Genomic DNA, 22080 nt, shown 5'->3' with positions numbered 1-22080 from the left:
CTGGTGCGGTTCAGGAGAGGGGGGGCCGCACTCTGTTCCACCCTATTTTCTGCGAGGTCAACGTGCTCAGATAACGGGTCTGGTTATGGATATTTAGGGGGAACCCCACGTCATTTTTTTTTAATTGACGGCGGGGTTCCCCTTAATATCCATACCAGACCTAAAGGGTCTGGTTATTGAATTTGGGGGACCTCCGCGCATTTTTTTTTCCGAACTCCGAACCCGGACCCGAACTTTCAGCAATTATTCGGGTTCGGGTCCAGGTTCGGGAAAAACCTAAAGTCCGTACCGAACCCGAAATTTACAGTTCGGGTTCGCTCAACTCTAATCAATATCCATCACTACAATTAGTGACTGATTCACATCTCCCAAGAACAAGAGGATATCATCCGCATATAGAAAAAATGTTCCTTCGTCTGCCCCTCTCCTAAAGCCTCTTACCCCTCCCACTGTTCTTATGGCTATGGCCAAAGGTTCCACCGCCAGGGAAAAATCAGGGGTGACAATGGGTACCCCCTACCTCATGCCCCGGAATAGCGAGAAACTAATTTCAAGGGATATGTATGAATACTTTTTCAAGGTACAGTCATTTTATAGTAATGAGTGTATATAATAATCATAGTACTGAGTGTATATAATAGTCATAGTACTGAGTGTATATAATAGTCATAGTACTGAGTGTATATAATAATCATAGTACTGAGTGTATATAATAATCATAGTACTGAGTGTATATAATAATCATAGTACTGAGTGTATATAATAATCATAGTACTGAGTGTATATAATAGTCATAGTACTGAGTGTATATAATAGTCATAGTACTGAGTGTATATAATAGTCATAGTACTGAGTGTATATAATAGTCATAGTACTGAGTGTATATAATATTCATAGTACTGAGTGTATATAATAGTTCATAGGAGACAGACAGCATCCAGTCCTGAAGTGGTGAATTATTTCAGTATAATGGAAATGAGTCAGAGATTGTATTACACAGGTTGCTCCGTACTTTAGACTGAAATTAAATCCATCACAATTATGCAAAGTCAATCATGAGACGGATCTCTGAAGGCTTTTTCCATAATTCCAACTCTAATTCTATCATTCTGTCTGCTATCACTGGACGTGTCCCGTCATCTCTGTCCGGAGATCACACCAAACCTCAACATGATGTCTCCGGACTCCTTATCTATGTTAGTCTGTTCAGTCTTGGGACTGGTCTTGGCAATCTCTTCTAACACTTGTATTGTGATGAGTAATCTGGACATCATCAGAAAGAAAGGGAAGTTGAGTCCCTCCGATGTGATCTTTCTGGGGAAGGGAATTGTGAATATTCTCCTCCAGTGTTTGCTGAGCCTACAGAGAATGCTCGATGTCTTGTGTCAGGCAATCTCTTACATTGGAGCAGTAAATGTATTTATGAACACATCAGGTTGCTTCCTAATCTACTACAACTTCTGGTTGACCTTTTGGCTCTCGGCTCATTACTGTACCAGCATCACCAATCTCAGCTATGGGTTCTTCATCTGGATAAAGAGAATTGTGTCCAATTTCCTGAGTCACCTTCTATTCCTGACAGCACTTGGGGTGTTCCCTGTGAGCGTCCTGACTAATTGGGCTGTCAGTGAAGGAAGTCATATCCAGACATATGAGAACAGTACAGGAGACTCTATTATCAATGTCTCTTACCATATTAATGTTTCCTATTTTATGCCTGCAAACACCCTAGGTGTCATTCTTCCATTCTTCCTTAGTCTTCTGTGTCTGGTCCTCACTTCCTCCTTTCTGCTCAGACACGTCTGGAGGGTGAAGAATAACGACTCGGGATCAACATGTCCAAATCTTCAGGCTCATGTCACGGCACTGAGGACAATCTTCTTCTTACTTCTCATTTCCACATTCTTCTGCGGGTCTCTGGTGGGCACTGTTCATTACAATTCCATAACAGTCTTTTTGAATGTGTTATTATTTTACCCATCGGCGGAGGCCGCCATCATCTTCCAGGCCAGCAACAAGCTGAGAAGGATCATTCTGAGAAGATTCTGGACCAGAAGAAGGAGGAACACAGAGACTTAAAATGTAGAGGATCTTTACCTTCAATATCTAAATATATATATTATAACCTTTTAGTTTTATAGTGTGATAGTGATCAACTTAAAATGTTTCTCAAAATGTGTTGAAGATGTCTATCAGGCCTAAATTGCTTTATTTCTTTGAGACATTCCCAGTAGCTGTGCCCATGTCTCAATTAAAGCTACTTAAACAATGGTTTCTAACATTTATATGGGGAAACAAAGCACATCGGGTGGCCAGCTCTGTGATCTTCTCTCCAAAGCACTGTGGTGGCTTAGGTGCACCCGATGTTCTTAAATACTATTTTGCGTCCCTCCTTATATCGGTCCTGTCCTGGTCTTCCCAGACAACACTGGACAGATGGTCGGAAATTGAATTGGGATCATTATACCCAGCCCATCCTTGCTCTCTACTTTGGTCCCCTTCTCTACTTCAAGATCCCAAACTACATGGATTATGTTTAACTTCAATGCTCTTTACTTTGAAGTTTTGGCGTGCCTGCATCACTAGGTTCTCTCTTCGCCATGCCCTCCCTTTTCCAATGTACTCTACAATCACATTATTCCTGATAGATTACCCTTTACTCTCAGATAAGCTTTAAGGGTATCCCAAACTATAGGGAATCCAAACTGGGAGCCGAGCAAACCTGCGACAGGCTAAGAGGAGACCACTGGAGCGCCAATGCCTTCCACTGGGGCTTTGGATAGACATCAGGGGTCTAAACAGACCTCTAATTTCTCTTTTTTTGAAACAGAAGACTTTAAAATTGTGCACACTCGTGGAATGACGTCAAACTACGGTACTCTAAAAATCTCCATAGGTGACGCTTTAATTATTTTTTAAAGGATACCAGTTTATAGTTACAGAGGAGGTCTGGTGATAGAATTATTGCTCTCACTTTAAAGGGGTTGTAAAGATACAATTTTTTTATAACCTAACCCTGGTGTGTTCCTTGGCGTTCATGATGCTGTTTGTTTACTAAGGTTAACTAACAAACCTCTGAGAGCTTCACAGAACAGCTGTATTTATACAGTGGGTCCCTGTCATGAGCACTTAGTGCCCCTGTTCCACATTGCAGCACCCAGGTGTTGGCTGTTGCTTTTCCTCCCTGTCTGTGTTCACCTGTTGACTGATTGATCTGGTCATATAATCAAACTGAACACTCTATACCTTGCTTGTGATAGAGACAGACTTGCCTGCATTGTTCTAGAATCAAATCTCCTATTAGTCTGTCTTGCTTGTTGTTAGATCCCCTGTGTATGGCCTGGATTGGACTGGATTATCCCCGGAACTCAGCCTGCCTTTACCTGAACTGTCTTTGAACAACGCTATCTGCTAAACTGCAAGTTCCTGTTTGCTTTGCTCAGTTGGCATCTGCCCTGGTGTGGTAGCCAGACTCTGTAGCATTGTGTTTAAGTCCTGGGGGCAACCAAGTACCGGTAGGCCTGCTTGTCTTAAGGAAAAGTGGCTGCTATAGGTGAAGCACACAGTAGCCATCTATAGTGTCTGACCACCTGTGTTGGGGTAGACATGACATTTGTGACAGCCCCTTAATACACTTTGAGATTATTGTATTTATACTGAGATTAAATTACACACAGGTGGACTCTATTTACTAATTAGGTGACTTCTGAAGGCAATTGGTTCCACTAGATTTTAGTTAGGGGTATCAGAGTAAAGGGGGTCTGAATACAAATGCCCCTCCCCCCACACTTTTCACATATTTATTTGTATCATTTATCATTTTCCTTCCACTTCACAATTATGTGACACGTTGTGTTAGTCTATCACATAAAAGCCCAATAAATAAAATACTTTTTTTTTTGTTGTAACATGACAAAAACCTCATGGGGTGTGAATACTTTTTCAAGGTACAGACATTTTATAGTACTGAGTGTAAATAATAGTCAAGAAGAGACAAACAGCCTCCAGTCCTGAAGTGGTGAATTATTTCAGTATAATGGAAATGAGTCAGAGATTGTGTTACACGGGATGTTCTGTACTTTAGATGTCGGCATTGAAATGAAATTCACCACATTTATGCAAAGTCAATCATGAGACGTATCCACGGATCTCTTTTTCCATAATTCCAACTCTAATTCTATCATTCTGTCTGCTATCACTGGACGTGTCCCGTCATCTCTGTCCGGAGATCACACCAAACCTCAACATGATGTCTCTGCACTACGTCTCTCTTTTAGTCTCGTCAGCCTTGGGACTGGTCTTGGCAATCCCTTCTAACACTTGTATTGTGATGGGTAATCTGGACATCATCAGAAAGAAAGGGAAGTTGAGTCCCTCCGATGTGATCTTTCTGGGGAAGGGAATTGTGAATATTCTCCTCCAGTGTGCGATGAGTCTACGGGGAATGCTCTATGTCTTGTCATCTGAAGTAAATGCATTTGTGAACACATCAATTTACTTCCTAATGTATTACAGCTTCTGGTTAACCTTCTGGCTCTCGGCTCATTACTGTACCAGCATCACCAATCTCAGCTATGGGTTCTTCATCTGGATAAAGAGAATTGTGTCCAATTTCCTGAGTCGCCTTCTATTCCTGACAGCACTTGGGATGTTCCCCGTGAGCGTCCTGACTAATTGGGCTATCAGTGAGGAAAGTCATATCCAGTCATCTGAGAACAGTACAGGAGACTCTATTATCAATGTCTCTTACCAGGTTAATATTTCCTATTTTATGTCTGCAAACACCCTGGGCTGCATTCTTCCATTCTGCCTTAGTCTTCTGTGCCTGGTCCTCACTTTCTCCTTTCTGCTCAGACACGTCTGGAGGGTGAAGAATAACGACTCGGGATCAACACGTCCAAATCTTCAGGCTCATGTCACGGCACTGAGGACAATCTTCTTCTTACTTCTCATGTTCACATTCTTCTGCATGACTCTGGTGGGCACTGTTCGTCCCAATTCCTCACTGTTAACAGTCTTTTTGAATGTGCTATTATTTTATCCATCGGCCGAGGCCGCCATCATCTTTCAGGCCAGCAACAAGCTGAGAAGGATCATTCTGAGAAGATTCTGGACCAGAATCTGGAGGAACTCAGAGACTTAAAATGTAGAGGATCCTTAGTGATCCACTTAAAATGTTTCTTAAAATGTGTTGAAGATGTCTTTCAGGCCTAAATTGCTACATTTCTTTGAGACATTCCCAGTAGCTGTGCCCGTGTCTCAATTAAAGCTACTTAAACATGGTTTATATATCATTTATAGGGGGTAACAAAGCACATGGGGTGGCCAGCTCTGTGGTCTTCTCTTCAAAGTTCTGTGGTGGCTTAGGTCACCCGATGTTCTTAAATACTACCTGAAGGGTCTGGTATGGATTTTGAGGGTGACCCCTATGCTATTTTTTTAAAGAATTGGGACAGGGTTCCCCTCAATATCCATACCAGACCTGAAGGGACCTCCATGCATTTTTTTTTTATTTTGGTTCAGGATTCTCCTTAATATTAAAACCAGACCCAAAGGGCCTGGTAATGGACTGGGGGGAACCCATGTCATTGACTTTTATCTGTATTGCCAGGACCCGACAATTCATGAATAGCCGTGATCAGTTTTAAATGACCTTTTTTTTCCTTTAAAAATTACATATTGTGCAGGGACTGTTCTAAACACTGGAAACATGCACCATTTTACAGGCATACTATAGACAACCCCCAGGTATGACATTTATAGAAATATTTCACTTTTTTTGTTTCTCTTTTAGCATTATTAAAATCACTGCTCCTGAAAAAACTGCTGTTTTTAAAGCGGGAGTTCACCCGAAAAAAAATGTTAACATTAGATTGAGGCTCATTTTGTGAAGGGGAATCGGGTAGTTTTTTTAAAATCGAAGCAGTACTTACCGTTTTAGAGAGCGATCTTCTCCGCCGCTTCCGGGTATGGTCTTCTGGACTGGGCGTTCCTATTTCATTGACAGGCTTCCGACGGTCGCATACATCGCGTCACGAGTAGCCGAAAGAAGCCGAATGTCGGTGCGGCTCTATACGGCGCCTGCGCACCGACGTTCGGCTACTTTCGGAAAATCGTGACGCGATGTATGCGACCGTTGGAAGCCTGTCGGAGGCCTGTCAATCAAATAGGAACACCCAGTCCCGCAGCCCATACCCGGAAGCGGCGGAGAAGATCACTCTCTAAAACGGTAAGTACTGCTTCGATTTTAAAAAAACTACCCGATTCCCCTTGACAAATTGAGCCTCAATCTAATGTTAAAAATTAAGTTTTCGGGTGAACCTCCACTTTAAAACGTTTTTGCATTGATACATGTCCCCTGGGGCAGGACCCGGGTCCCCAAACTTTTGGTTTCTCCCATAGACTTTTAAAGGGTGTTTGCGGCTTTTGGATTTGCCGTGAACACCCCAAATTGTTCCCTATTCGCCGAACAGGCGAACACCCAATGTTCAAGTCGAACTTATGTTTGACTCTAACATTGGGCTCATCCCTACTTCTCTTATACTAGCTAAACCCGCCACCTTCAAACTTATTTGTGCTCAAGGCCCCCCATCAATTGTATCTGATTTCCTCTGTTTATAAACTACTTCATGACCCCCCCCACATTTTCTGTAGATCGTCATGCTTATATGCGTGAGTGGTCTTCTGATCTTCAATGCCCTATCACCCTCCCATGTTGGAACAAAATATGGACATCAACTTCCAAAATGTTGGGCCTCCCCTTTCCTGGTATTGGAAAGTCTATCACCAAATTGGCCTTTTTTATTTTGTGAGCAGCTAAAAGATCTATTCCTCTACATTGGATATCCATTACCCTCCCCCCCACTCTCAAGCCCAACTTTTGAAGGTGATTCTGGAAATACGTAGAATGGAATATATGACTGCTCAGGTGGGAGATGCTGTAACCCAGTTTAACAAGATATGAGATGCTTGGGACTCCTCTGAGTTTGGTACCGCGCCTGGTCTTGACTGATCGAGACGGGTGGGATCGTCAGTTCTAAGTTTCTTTTAGTTCCCTGCATCCCGTGTCTCTGCTCTCTCTGCTTTGACCCCCAGTGTATTCTTATAGAAGTTATAGCTATATTTCACAGTTACATTTATTTATCTTTTGTGTTCTTTTTCCTTTATTCTTTGACTATGATATGTGCTATTGATATAACCCACTTGCATCACAGCGTCCATTTTTGGTACTGTTTATACATGTGGTGTTTTTTTTTGCATGACCTAATTTCTGTACTGTGATAAAACTTTAATAAACATATAATTATATATATATAAAAAATTTCTGTAAGCATTAATTTTTTTTTTTACTAAAACAACAAACATTTTATACTCACCTGCTCTGTGTAATGGTTTTCCACAGAGCAGACCCGGTCCTCCTCTTCTGTGGTCCCCCTGTCGGTGCTCCTGGCTCCTCCTCTTCATTCAATGCTCCAATAGGACTTTGTAAGGGGGCACTACTGTCAGCTCGCTCATAGCAAAGAGTTATTGACAGCAACAGGAGCCTATGGCTGTCACTGCTATTAATCTGCCTGGATCACTATGCAGTTCATGTAAGTATAAGGGTGGGTGGGATACCGGATACAGGTTTTTTAGCCTTAAAGGGGTTGTAAAGGTACAATTTTTTCTTCCTTTATCTTAGTGCAGTCCTCCTTCACTTACCTCATCCTTCCATTTTGCTTTTAAATGTCCTTATTTCTTCTGGGAAATCCTCACTTCCTGTTCTTCTGTCTGTAACTCCACACAGTAATGTGAGGCTTTCTCCCTGGTGTGGATTGTCGTGCTCGCCCCCTCCCTTGAGGGGGTGAGCAGGAGAGTCAGGACGCTCTCTACGTTGCAGATATAGAAAGGAGCTGTGTGTTAGTGGGCGTCCTGACTCTCCTGTAGTCCAAGGGAGGGGGCGAGCACGACACTCCACACCAGGGAGAAAGCCTCGCATTACTGTGTGGAGTTACAGAGAGAAGAACAGGAAGTGAGGATTTCTCAGAAGAAATAAGGACATTTAAAAGCAAAATGGAAAGATGAGGTAAGTGAAGGAGGACTGCACTGAGGTAAAGGAAGAGATTTAATAAAACAAATTGTACCTTTACAACCGCTTTAAAGCATAGGCTTTGAATTGAGTTGACTCTTAAACTATGGGGGACTCTGATGTGATGGGGACACCCATGGAATGGGTGGACCTCTGGTGTAATGAGGGACCTCTGATGTAATGGCCTAAAAGTCCCCTTTCAAATTTAGACGGGAGGTGCGCTGACTGTATAGCGCCACTATTTTTAGCGACGTTATACCGTCGGAATTGCAGCAGTATTCAGCCGCTATCGGTGCAGTTTTAACCCCCGCTATTGGCCAGAAAAGGGTTAATACCACCGGCAATACACATTGCCAGCGGTATTACCATGGTGTCCCATTGTTTTCAATGGAAAGGAGCGGTGGAGGAGCAGTAAACACACCGATCCTCTCACCGACTTTTGGAGCGGTCCCGCCAGCGCATTGTCTCGGTGGTATTAGGCACTGTTTTTAGCACTAAACCGCCTCAGTGTGAAAGGGGTTTTAATGAAATAGAAGACAATAAAGTAAAACAATGCCCTCAACGTGGGGGGGTGGGTGCTTTGGGGCAGTGGAGGTTCTTCACCCCCCCCCCACCCCAAAGCACCTTGTCTTTGTGTTGTTGGGGACAAGAGTCTCTTCCCAACAAACCTGGGCTGTGGTTGTCAGGGTCTGCGGGCAATTGGCTTGTCGGAATCTGGAATCCCCTCACGCCCCCCCTATTTGAATGGGTATTGGGCACATCTTACCACTACCCATTCACCAGAAAAGTGTAAAAAAGTGAAAAACCACAGGAAACAGTTTTTGACAAATCCCTTATTAAAAAAAAAGTGTCCCACAATATCCACCCATCGTCAATAATGCCGCCCCAAGGAACCCGAAAATCAGCAAAAATGGAAAACATTCCGCCTCCATTGGAGGCCTCCTGCTGACTGCTCCCTCTTCACTTTGACAGCTCTTATATAGGCAAGGGTGGGGCCATCCAGTGATGTAATTGGGTTAGGTTAGGGTTAGAGTTGGTGCTCGTGTTAGTGTTCCAGTCAGGGTAAGGATTCCGGTTAGGCTTGAGGTTTAGGTTAGGGTTCCAGTTTGGGTTAGGGTTAATTATAGGGTTACAGTTTATTCAAGGGTTAGGGTTCTTCTTAGTGTTAGGTTTGGGGTTAGGGTTAGGATTAGGGTTGGTTTTAGGGTTAGGGTTCCAGTTAGGGTTAGGTTTCTGGTTAGGGCTAGGGTTAGGGTTGGTGTTAGGGTTAAGGTTTCAGTTAGGGTTAGGATTCTCGTTAGGGTTAGGGATCCATTTAGGGTTAGGTTTGGTTTTAGGGTCAATGATGAGGTTAGGGTTAGGGTTAGGGCATGGGCTACTATTCTGCTTAGTGTTAGGGTGAGGATTCGGATTAGGGTTGGTGTTAGAGTTCCAGTTAGGGTTAGGGTTGGTGTTAGGATTGGTGTTAGGGTTAGGCTTCTGGTTAGGGTTAGGATTCTGGTTAGGGTTAGGGTTGAGGTAAGAGTTAGGGTTGGTATTAGGGTTAGGGTTCTGGTTAGGGTTAGGATTCTGGTTAGGGTTAGGGATGGTTTTGGGGTTAGGGTTGAGGTTAGGGCTAGTGTTAGGGTTCTGTAAGGGTTAGGATTGGTGTTAGGGTTAGGATTCTGGTTAGGGTTGAGGTTAGAGTTAGGGTTGGTATTAGGGTTAGGGTTCTGGTTAGGGTTAGGATTCTGGTTAGGGTTAGGGATGGTTTTGGGGTTAGGATTGAGGTTAGGGCTAGTGTTAGGGTTCTGTTAGGGTTAGGATTGGTGTTAGGGTTTTGGTTAGGGTTATTATTCTGGTTAGGGTTAGGATTGGTGTTCGCGTTAATGTTAGGGTTCTGGTTAGGGTTAGTGTTGGTGTTAGGGTTAGGGTTCATGTTCAGGTTAGGATTCTGGTAAGGCTTGGTGTTAGGGTTTGGGTGAGGTTTGAGGTTAGGGTTAGGGTTAGGTTAGGGTTAGAGTTGGTGCTAGTGTTAGGGTTCCAGTTAGGGTAAGGATTCTGGTAAGGCTTGAGGTTTAGGTTAGGGTTCCAGTTTGGGTTAGGTTTAATATTAGGGTTAATTATAGGGTTGGGGTTTATTCAGGGGTTAGGGTTTAGGCAAGGGTTAGGGTTCTTCTTAGTGTTAGGGTTGAGGTTAGGGTTAGGATTAGGGCTGGTTTTAGGGTTAGGGTTCCAGTTAGGGTTAGGTTTCTGGTTAGGGTTGGTGTTATGGTTAGGGTTTCAGTTAGGGTTAGGATTCTGGTTAGGGTTAGGGATCCAGTTAGAGTTAGGTTTGGTTTTAGGGTCAATGATAGGGTTAAGGTTAAGCAAAGGGTTAGGGTTCTGCTTAGTGTTAGGGTTAGGGTGAGGATTCTGGTTAGGGTTGGTTTTAGGGTTCCAGTTAGGATTAGGGTTTGTGTTAGGGTTAGGGTTGAGGTTAGGGTTTGTGTTAGGGTTCTGTTTAGGGTTAGGATTACGGTTAGGGTTAGGATTGAGGTTAGGGTTAGGATTGAGGTTAGGGTTCCAGTTAGGGTTAGGGTTGGTGTTAGGGTTAATGATTGGGTTAGGGTTAATGCTAGGGTTAGGGTTCACCAACTGAGAGAATGCTATCATCCCGGAAGGGTGGGCGGTTTAGTTGTAAGCCGGCCGGCTTGACATTTTTTACACGCGCATTACTACACAGTTTACAGTACTTCACTATGGCAGTGTTTTATATATTTACATGGGAATTTCCTAATTGGGAGAAACACTGAGGACCTGTGAGACTCTGAAGGGTTATGTTTCTGAAACTCTGTTCTCCTTTATGGTCAATTACAAGCCAAGAGGCTGCTCCACATTCACAGAACTGTTCAGCACTTATTTTTGTCATTTTTGTTGTTGTTTCATTTTTTGGGTTCACAATACACGATTTGTCACAATAGTTTTATTCAATGATTTATATGGGAGCCTCTCAGTAGCGAAGATAAATAAAGAGTTATAGGACCATCATCCTAAACATAAGTTTGAAAGTTAATCAATATTGCAGTGCAGCTATATTCTTTACATTTCTGTGTGTATCTCACATGAATAGTTGCAGCAGTAGTTACGTTCACTTCCAACATCCTAACCCTAACCCTAACCCCAAAACCATCCCTAACCCTAACCGAAATCCTAACCCTAACCAGAACCCTAACCCTAATACCAACACTAACTCTAACCTCAACCCTAACCCTAACTGGAATCCTAACCAGAACCTTAACCCTAAGACCAACCCTAACCCTAACCAGAATCCTAACATTAAACCAGAACCCTAACACTAACCCTTACCTCAACCCTTAACCGGAGTCCTAAAGCGAACACCGCTCCTAACCCTAACACCAACACTAATCCAAACCGGATTCCTAACCCTAACCAGATCCCTAACCCTAACACTAACCGTAACATCAACCCTAACCCTAACCGGAATACTAACCCGAACACTAACCCTAACCCTAACACCAACACTAACCCTAACCGGAATCCTAAACCTTTCCAGAACCCTAACACTAACCAAAATCCTAACCCTAACATCAACCCGAATCCTAACTCGAACACCAACCCTAACCGGAACCCTAACTTTAACACCAACCCTAACTCTAAGCAGAATCCTTACCATAACGGAACCCTAACACTAACCCCTACCTCAACTCTAACACTAAAACCAACCCTAACCTCTACCCGGAAGACTAACCCTAACACCAACCCTAACCCAAACACCAACCCTAACCGGATTTTCTTACCCAAACAATAACCCTAACCCTAGCAATAATCCTAACCCTAACCCCAACCCTAACTGGACTCCTAACCCTAACTATAACCTCAACCCTAAAACTAACATCAATCCTAACCCTAACCAGAATCCTAACCCTAACCTCAATGCTTACTCTAACCCTAATACTAACCCTAACCAGAACCCTAACCTCAACCCTAACTCTAACACCAACCCTAACCAGAATCCTAACCCTAACACAACCCTAACCCTAACACCAACCCTAACCCTAAATAGAATCCTAACCCTAACTGGAGCCCTAACACCAACCTCAACCCTAACTGGAACCCTAACACTAACCCTAACCTCAACCCTAACACTAATCCTAATCCTAAAACCAACTCAAACCTTAACCGGGGTCCAAAAGCGTACCCCACCCCTAACCCTAACGCAAACCAGATTCCTAACTTTAACCAGAACCCTAACCCCAACCCTAACCGGAATCCTAACCCTAACCTGAACCCTAACCCTAACCCTAAAATCAACCCTAACCAGAATACTAACCCGAACACTAACCCTAACCCAAACACCAACACTAACCCTAACCGGAATCCTAACACTATCCAGAAGCCTAACACTTACCAAAATCCTAACCCTAACCTGAACCCTAACACTAACCCTAACCCTAACATCAACCCTAACCAGAATACTAACCCGAACACTAACCCTAACCCAAACACCAACACTAACCCTAACCGGAATCCTAACACTATCCAGTAGCCTAACACTTACCAAAATCCTAACCCTAACCAGAACCCTAACACTAACCCTAACATCAACCCGAACCCTAACCAGAATCCTAACCATAACACCAACCCTAACCCTAACCAGAACCCTAACTTTAACACCAACCCTAATCCTAAACAGAATCCTTACTGTAATGGAACCCTAACACTAACCCTAACCTCAACCCTAACCCTAAAACCAACCCTAACCCCTATCCGGAAGCCTAACCTTAACACCAACCCTAACCGGAATCCTAACCCTAACCAGAACCCTAACAATAATCTTAACCCTAACCCCAACCCTAACTGGACTCCAACCCCTAACCCTAACCTCAACCCTAACCCTAACACCAATCCTAACCCTAACCAGAATGCTAACCCTAACCTCAATGCTTACCCTAACCCTAATACTAACCCCTAACCCTAACCCTAACCCTAACCCTAACTTCAACCCTAACCCTAACACCAACCCTAACCAGAATCCTAACCCTAACACAACCCTAACCCTAACACCAACCCTAACCTTAAATAGAATCCTAACCCTAACTGGAACCCTAAAACCAACCTGAACCCTAACCAGAATCCTAACTTTAACCCCAACCCTAACACTAACAGAATGTTAACCCTTGCCTTAACCCTAATCCTATCATTAACCCTAACCCTAACACCAACTCTAACCCTTACTGGAACCCTAACCAGAATCCTAACCCTAACCCTAACACCAACCCTCACCCTAACACCAACCCTCACCCAAACTCTAATCAGAATCCTAAACCACACCAGAACCTTAGCCCTAACACTAACCCTAATCCTAACCAGAATCCTAACCCTATCACTAACCCTAACCTCAATTCTAACCCTCACCCTAAACCAAACCCTAACCCCAACACTAACCCTAACCAGAATCCTAACCCGAACAACCCTAACCCTAACACCAACACTAACTGGAATCCTAACACTAACCAGAACCCTAACACTAACCCTAATGCTAACCTCAACCCTAACCAGAACCCTAACACCAACCTAACCCTAATGGAACCCTAAACCTAACACTATCCCTAACCTCAACCCTAACCCTAACCGTACCCTAACCCTAACCAGAACCCTAACCCTAACCAGAACCCTAACATAAATCTTAACCCTGAATCCTAACTTTAACTGGAACCCTAACCCTAACCTCAACCTTAACCCTAACACCAACCCCAACCAGAATCCTAACCCTAACACCAACCCCAACCAGAATCCTAACCCTAACACAACCCTTACACCAACTCTAACCCTAATGAGAATCTTAACCCTAACTGGAACCCTAACCCTAACACCAACCCTAACTGGATGGCTAACCCTACCCCAGCCCCAACCCTAACACTAAGCACAACCCTAACCTTTGCCTTAACCCTAACCCTATCATTAACCCTAACACCAACCCTAACTGGAACCCTAACAGCACTGCTGACTTCCTGGGTGTCAGGACCTGGGATTGAACATGGGACCTCTTCTGTGTCTGGCATTAACTCTTCCCATTGAGCTATCTGGGATGCTGGACAGTTCCCTGCCTGATCTGCTGGATAAACCTGTCAGATCCTTTTAGACAACCCTGCCTTGTACTTTGATTTCAGCTGAACCTTGAACCTCTTGCTCCTCCCATGAACTTCCTATGTAAGCCTTATCTCAGCACTTCCTCTTTGCCAGGTTATTGTGCCTTCCCTGTCAGTGCCTTGCTATTTGTCTGCTCTGCTGCCATTTGTACCTGCAACCACCTGTGTTTGACCCTCAGCCTGTTCCTGGACTACTCATCTGCCTGATTCCAATCTGCAACCCCCCGTGTTTGACCCTCGGCCTGATCTTTGACTACTCATCTGCCTGATTCCAATCTGCAACCCCCAGTGTTTGACCCTTGGCCTGTTCTTTGACTACTCTTCTGTTTGATCCACAATGTCTTGGTATGCTGAAGCCTTAAGAATTCCCTTCAGTGGAACTAAGGGCCCAAGCCCAACCCCATAAAAAACACCATAATCCCCCCTCCAACAAATGATTTGGACCAGTGCACAAAAGCAAGGTCCATAAAGACATGGATGAGTGAGTTTTGGGTGGAGGAACTTGATTGGCTTGCACAGAGTCCTGACCTCATCCAGTTACAACACCTTTGGAATGAATTAGAGCAGAGACTGTGAGCCAGGCCTCCTCATCCAACATCAGTGCCTGACCTCACAAGTGTGCTCTGGAAGAATGGTCAAACATTCCCATAGAAACCATCCTAAACCATGTGGACGGCCTTCCCAGAAGAGGTGAAGCTGTTATAGCTGCAAAGTGTTGGCCAACTCCATACTGAACGCTACAAACTAAGACTGGGATGTCACTAAAGTTCATGCGCGTGTAAAGGCAGGCGTCCCAATACTATTGGTAATATAGTGTACTGTATGTGTAAATGTAAATCCTTATGAAGGTTACATTGTGGTGTCCTTGTTATTGAAGATCACAGGCTTGTTCCATCGTTTGATTCTGGATGAGGCCGCAGCAAACCTGAAGGAAGATTAATATAAAAATATTCCTATGTATATCTAGTAATACCCCCTAAAAGATCCTAAATGCCCCATCATTACACTAAAATTAATGTATAGATAACCTCACTGTCAGGACCTGGGCCACCTACTGGTGGCATTATTTTTTCTGGAGTCGAAGGGCTCAGTTCTAGTGGCAAACAGCGGGTGTCTCCCAGCAGCCAGCTTATCCTAGTAATTGGGCTCCTCCTGATACTGGCTGCTGGGAAGGTATTTAATCCCTCCCTTGATGAAGATTGTTTCTTCAGTTTTCTATTTGTGAGCCGTGTCTCAGCCTGATCCTCTGCCCTGTTTCCAGCATCAATCCCAGTCCTGATTGTGCCCTATTCATGTGAGCTCACTCCATTTTGTGCATAGCATTTATTAGTTGGGTTGTTGTTCTAGGTCTACTGCACTTAACATTTATTTTTGACTTTTACATTTTTTTTATGGTTTGTTGGTGTTGGAAGGTGGAAGGGTGTTATTTATGTTAATACACTTTCTTTAATCAGACTTGGTCGAGTTCCAGCCCACTGATCTGGTCATCCTTGCCAGCTCATGGTGTTCCTTTACAGTCACCAAATGAGAGGGACTATGATCACTGGAAACTGGAAAATCAAAAAACCAGGGGCAATTTACACGGTTGCACAGGAAGGCTTTGGGCTTTAAGGACCCATCTATTGTTATTGCTTGTATCCATTTCCATTTATTTGGACTGGAGATTCTCAAGCCAGTAATCAGTGAATCAGGCTTTACCCCCCTGTCCACTGGTGTCCGGCCTACCATACCCAGCCTACTGCCTGACCATCCGTGCATACCCCTGGAACAATACTTTGTCTTTTTTGCTTACCAGCAATTGACCGCCGTATCACCCGATGTAAAATTGTTTTTGTTTCAAATGAGACTACCACCCAAACTGGCTTGAATAGCACTCTTTTGAACTACAGCTATTGTTAGGCTAAAAAAGACAGATTGTTGTCTACCCCCAACGCAGTTAACCCTTTTATTGAATTCTCTATGCTCCTGAGGAAGCGCTAATTACAGTGCGTAACATGTAGAGCGAGCCCTCCTGTTCCTCTGGACCACCACTCGGTTACACACTATAAAGTCAACTTTACAATCATGCTTTATAATTAAGCCTCTTATGGTAGAACGGTATCATTATTGTGACAACCTATGTGGACCAGTTATTTACTTGATTTGTTTTTTATTTTATGTTTGTAACTGTTTTTATGACATTCTCATAAAATACATTTTCTAGATTTCTTACCATATGTACCGTGTGCCTTTAAAGTCCAAAATTACTAGCCCATAGCCAATTCCAATTATATCGGGACAATGGCACACTGATTACTGGTACATTCACAGTATCACCCTGTTTTGGATGTACGTTAAACATAGGCCCCTCTTTCTTCACAGTACCGAGTGTATATAATAGTCATAGTACTGAGTGTATATAATAATCATAGTACTGAGTGTATATTATAGTCATAGTACTGAGTGTATATAATAGTCAATAAGACATAAACAGCCTCCAGTCCTGAAGTGGTGAATTATTTCAGTAGAATGGAGATGAGTCAGAGATTGTATTACACGGGATGTTACGTACTTTAGACTGAAATGAAATCCATCACATTTATGCAAAGTCACTCATGAGACGGCTCTCTGAAGACTTTTTCCATAATTCCAACTCTAATTCTATCATTCTGTCTGCTATCACTGGACGTGTCCCGTCATCTCTGTCCGGAGATCACACCAAACCTCAACATGATGTCTCCGGACTTCTTATCCATTGTAGTCTCCTCAGTCTTGGGACTGGTCTTGGCAATCCCTTCTAACACTTGTTTTGTGATGGGTAATCTGGACATCATCAGAAAGAAAGGGAAGTTGAGTCCCTCTGATGTGATCTTTCTGGGGAAGGGAATAGTGAATATTCTCCTCCAGTGTTTGCTGAGCCTAGAGGGAATACTCTATGTAAAAAGGGGGGGAACTAATGCGCAAAACCAATCTACCCAGGGCAACTAAATAAAATACAATAAAATCTATAAAGGCAGCAGCCACTACTAAAACAGTGATCACGCACCAACAAGCATATATAAAACAGGGAGTGTAATGGCGCTTGCCAAAGGGAAATATAAATACGATACAATATATTACTCACATACAACGCATAAAAACGTGTGAGTAGTGATCAGTGATGTTCAATCAAAATGTGTTCCACTCCTAATTTCCTTGAAGACCCTTCATAACATCCATAATTCAGATGTAAAGGGTAGGAGTAGTGGATATAATAGATAAATAGATTTACAATGATACTATGGAAATCATTGATTGAAATGAATGTACAAATGAAATGTAAACAAAGGCTTCCAGTGATAACACCAAAATGAAGTGCTCAAGTGTTGACGTGAAAACAAATTCCCAAATAGGAAGTACTTTGTATATCAATTAATATAGCGAAATGAGACAGTGTGCTCAAAGATACAAAGTGCAACGTGAATAAATAATGTTATAAATGAATTTCATGAAAAAAATATAATAGATAGAAATAAATATATATAAAAAATGTCATAAATATGTAAGAAATATTCCAGTTGATAATGTGTTCAAGTTGACTTCCAAAATTTCATATAAAAAATGTTCAAACGTTGTGTTCCAAACGTGCAAAGAGATAAAAAAAATCAAATAAATGAAATGAGATATAAAGATATTCAAAGTGCATAAATTTTAAAGATTTCCCAGCGGTGAAAAAGTTGTTCAAACCAATGCTCCAATCCACCATGCGATCCTCCAAAGTGACTGTGCAGATAAGATAGATAATGCTAGCCTCTCACCTCAATTGCGATAATACAAGCCTGTTGGATAGGGGATGAAACCCAGCAGTAAACACTCTGCATACAGGAAGGTTCAGGTAACTCCGATCCTCCACCTCCAAATTCCTCCAGACACTCTCAAGAGAAGCAAGAAGCAGGCTCCATAGTGCAGTAACTCAATGGTAATTTTAATATAAAAAAATAGTAACACTCACAGTTGATACGGCTGTGAACAGCATGCAGATAACTCCACAGTATTATTTACAGATGGTCAGCAGATCTCCGCTCTCGGCCGCGAGCGGAGATGACGTCACCAACGACACTCCTCCTTCACCTGACGCGTTGCGTAGCAGAACAACGCTACTTAATCATAGGTACTCTATGTATTTTCATCTGAATTAAATACAGTAAATGTATTTATGAACACATTAATTTACTTCCTAATCTACTACAACTTCTGGTTGACCTTCTGGCTCTCGGCTCATTACTGTACCAGCATCACCAATCTCAGCTATGGGTTCTTCATCTGGATAAAGAGAATTGTGTCCAATTTCCTGAGTCACCTTCTATTCCTGACAGCACTTGGGGTGTTCCCTGTGGGTGTCCTGACTTATTGGTCTTTCGAAGGAATAACTCTCCAGACATCTGAGAACAGTACAGGACACAGGGAATTCAATGCCCATTACCATGTTATTGTTTCCTATTTTGTACCTGCAACCACCCTAGGCTGTATTCTTCCATTCTTCCTTAGTCTTCTGTGTCTGGTCCTCACTTCCTCCTTTCTGCTCAGACACGTCTGGAGGGTGAAGAATAATGACTCGGGATCAACACGTCCAAATCTTCAGGCTCATGTAATGGCACTAAGGACAATCTTCTTCTTACTTCTCATTTTTACATTAGTCTGCATGTCTCAGGTGGGCATTGTTCATGAAAATTACACACTGATGACAGTCTTTTGGAATGTGCAATTATTATCTCCATCGGTGGAGACCGCCGTCATCTTCCAGGCCAGCAACAAGCTGAGAAGGATCATTCTGAGAAGATTTAGAACCAGAAGCCGGAGGAACACAGAGACTTAAAATGTAGAAAAGCTTTACCTTCAATGTCTAAATATATACTATAACCTTTTAGTTTTATAGTGTGATAGTGATCAACTTAAAATTGTTCTTAAAGTGTTTGTAAGCATTCTTTTTTTTTTACTAAAACAACAAAAATGTTATGGTCACCTGCTCTGTGTAATGGTTTTGCACAGAACAGACCCTATCCTCCTCTTCTAGGGTCCACTGTCTGTGCTTCTGGCTCCTCTTCTTCATCCAATGCCCCCATAGGAAGCTACTTCCTATTGGAGGGCACTTTTGCCAGCTCTGAAAAACTCAGAAAGCATGGCATAACCCCCCCTTCACTCATCATAGAGATTGAATGATAGCAAGAGGAGCCTATGGCTGTCACTTCTATTAATCTGCCCTGTGAGGAAGGACAGAGCTGGGAAAGCGCTGGATCTTTATGCAGTTCAGTTAAGTATAAGGGTGGTGCTGGGGGGATACCAGGTACATAAAGTTCTCTTACCTTAAAGCATAGTCTCTGGTGTGATGAGAGACACCAATGGAGTGGGGGTCCTCTGGTGTAATGGGGGACCTCTGATGTTATGGGGGACCTCTGGTGTAATGGGGGACTGTTGCTGTAATTGGGGACCTCTGATGTTATGGGGGACCTCTGGTGTAATGGGAGTCCTCTGATGTTATGGGGTTACCTTTGCTGTAATGGGGACCTCTGATTTTATGGGGGGACCTCTGGTGTAATGGGGGGCCTCTGATGTTATGGTGGACCTCTGATGTTATGGGGGACCTCTGGTGTAATGGGGGACCTCTGATGTTTTGGGGGGCTCTGGAATGAGGGGACCTTTAATGAAATTGAGAACCTCTAATGTGAAGTTAATTTCATCAAGGTGGTTGTCGGCATTGTCCCAGGTTCAAGTTTCCCATTGATCAACTGGCAGAGGTTCTGTATTGATCTGTTGATCAATGGGAGCATAACATTTCCAAAACATAACATTTTTATGGTTAATATGCAACAGACAGTCAAAAAATAGCACGGGGTGGCCACTGCCCTGGGGAGCAAATACCAATGCAAAAAAATCTTAAAAAAAACCATCAGCAGCAAAGTTTTTTTTTTAACATTCTTAAAGTGAATGTCTAATTCCTTAAAATACCATGCCTGGGGGGTGTCCAAACCCTGCCTATGAAGGGGCATCTCTGTGATGTACAGAAACTGCTGCATTTTCAAAAGATTTTTTTTTTAATTACCGGCAAATGACTTTTTGCCAGCCGTCATTGCCGGCTTCTTGACAGCACACAGACTCTGCCTCCAAAAGTTTATTTTTCATGTATTTTGGGTGATCATTGAAGTGGTTTGTGTGTGTGTGTTTTTAATCTCTTAAGGACCGAGCCTTTTCTTTAGATTTGGTGTTTACAAGTTAAAAAACATTTTTTTGCTAGCAATGTTGTTGTTTCTTTATTTATTTTTTTATTTTTTTCCTTTTGTTCTGTTTTTTTATTCTTTAGAAGTTATATTGAGAGATGAATATCTATCTATTCCTACCATGTTTCTCAGATATACAGTGGAACCTCGGATTGCGAGTAACGCGGTTAACAAGCGTTTCGCAATACGAGTGCTGTATTTTAAAAAATCCTAAGTCGGTTTGCGAGTGTTGTCTCACAAAACGAGCAGGATTCAGGCCAAAGCGGTGTGCAGTACTGCGTTTGGCCTGAGGTGGGGGGGCACCGGAGCCGAACGGAGCCAAAAGGGTGCAGATTGCAGCCAATCGGCGCCATTCGTAAATGCACAGAAAGGCCCGACAGCTCGGCTGACCTCGGCAAACCTCAGGACTGGTGTCTTTCGGAGGTTTGCTGAGGTGTCCTTGGGCCTTTCCAGCTGTTTCCGAGGCTCTCCGGCGCCCTCCACCTCTGACTGCATGCGGTATTGCATGCCATTGAAGTCAATGCAAAATGAATTGTTTTAATTTCCATTGACTTCAATGGGAAAACTTTCTTTAATATGTAAGTGCCAGATTCACTTAGGTTAGCGGCGGCGTAACGTATTGTAGATACGTTACACCGCCGCAAGTTTTCATCGCAAGTGCCTGATTCATCAAGCACTTGCGATGAAAACTACGCCGGCGGCCTCCGGCGCAAGGCGGGCCAATTCAAATGGGCGTGTGACATTTAAATTAGGCGCGCTCCCACGCTGGACCTACTGCGCATGCTCAGTTGCGCAATTCCCGTCGTGCTTTGCGCGTCGTGACGTAATTTTTTTGAACGGCGACACGCGTAGCATAATTCCGTATTCCCGGACGGTTTACGCAAACGACGTTGATTTTTAAATTTCGACGCGGGAACGACGGCCATACTTTAGACAGCAATACGTTTGCTGACTAAAGTTAGGGCACCAAAAACGACTACTAACTTTGCTACGGGAAACTAGACTAGCGGCGACGTAGCGAACGCGAAAATCCATCGGGGATCGCCGTAACTCCTAATTTGCATACCCGACGCTGGTTTACGACGCAAACTTCCCCCAGCGGCGGCCGCGGTACTGCATCCTAAGATCCGACAGTGTAAAACAATTACACCTGTCGGATCTTCTGGCTATCTATGCGTAACTGATTCTATGAATCAGCCGCATAGATAGAAACAGGAGATACGCCGTCGTATCAGGAGATACGCCGTCGTATCTCTTTTGTGAATCTGGCCCTCAGTTCTTTGGATTACGAGCATTCTCCTAGAATGGATTATACTCGTAATCCAAGGTTCCACTGTACTTGCCGATCTCTCTGTGATTATATATTTTGTACTTGCCTTAAATATTTCAATAAAACATTTGTAAACAAAAAAAAAATCTAAATAAATCTAGTTATACCACTTCCACTGGCCTTCCCTTTATGTAGGTGGCAGCTCACCTCCGCATAGAATGTTATTATATTGGTCTGGCAAGAATGATCTTTCAAAAAATCCATGCTGATTACTAGGGATGGGCCGAACACAACCCGGTTCGGTTTGCACCAGAACATGCAAACTCTATTAAAGTCTATGGGACACAAACATGAAAAACCAAAAGTGCTCATTTTAAA

At 43.1% G+C, this 22080-nt stretch overlaps 3 protein-coding genes across 3 annotated transcripts; all 3 read left to right on the top strand.

The window, feature by feature from the left end:
* The first annotated feature begins 1170 nt into the window (after nucleotides 1-1170).
* On the top strand, nucleotides 1171-2079 carry LOC120942761 (taste receptor type 2 member 40-like). The gene has a single exon (XM_040355688.1). It carries the CDS (start codon nucleotides 1171-1173, stop codon nucleotides 2077-2079), a length of 909 nt encoding a protein of 302 aa, XP_040211622.1.
* A 2167-nt stretch (nucleotides 2080-4246) lies between these two features.
* On the top strand, nucleotides 4247-5143 carry LOC120942760 (taste receptor type 2 member 9-like). The gene has a single exon (XM_040355687.1). It carries the CDS (start codon nucleotides 4247-4249, stop codon nucleotides 5141-5143), a length of 897 nt encoding a protein of 298 aa, XP_040211621.1.
* A 13230-nt stretch (nucleotides 5144-18373) lies between these two features.
* Nucleotides 18374-19033, top strand: LOC120942759 (taste receptor type 2 member 134-like). Its single transcript, XM_040355686.1, has one exon. The coding sequence runs from the start codon at nucleotides 18374-18376 to the stop codon at nucleotides 19031-19033; it is 660 nt and encodes a 219-aa protein (XP_040211620.1).
* Nucleotides 19034-22080: the final 3047 nt, after the last annotated feature.

The sequence above is a fragment of the Rana temporaria genome, chromosome 6 (assembly GCF_905171775.1).
Source record: "Rana temporaria chromosome 6, aRanTem1.1, whole genome shotgun sequence".
Taxonomy (NCBI): Eukaryota; Metazoa; Chordata; class Amphibia; order Anura; family Ranidae; genus Rana; species Rana temporaria.
This window is presented reverse-complemented; position numbering and strand designations above follow the sequence as displayed.

Bases quoted from the DNA above. Each gene is read 5' to 3' on its own strand.
- LOC120942760 (XM_040355687.1), top strand. From the start codon at position 4,247: ATGATGTCTCTGCACTACGTCTCTCTTTTAGTCTCGTCAGCCTTGGGA.
- LOC120942761 (XM_040355688.1), top strand. From the start codon at position 1,171: ATGATGTCTCCGGACTCCTTATCTATGTTAGTCTGTTCAGTCTTGGGA.
- LOC120942759 (XM_040355686.1), top strand. From the start codon at position 18,374: ATGAACACATTAATTTACTTCCTAATCTACTACAACTTCTGGTTGACC.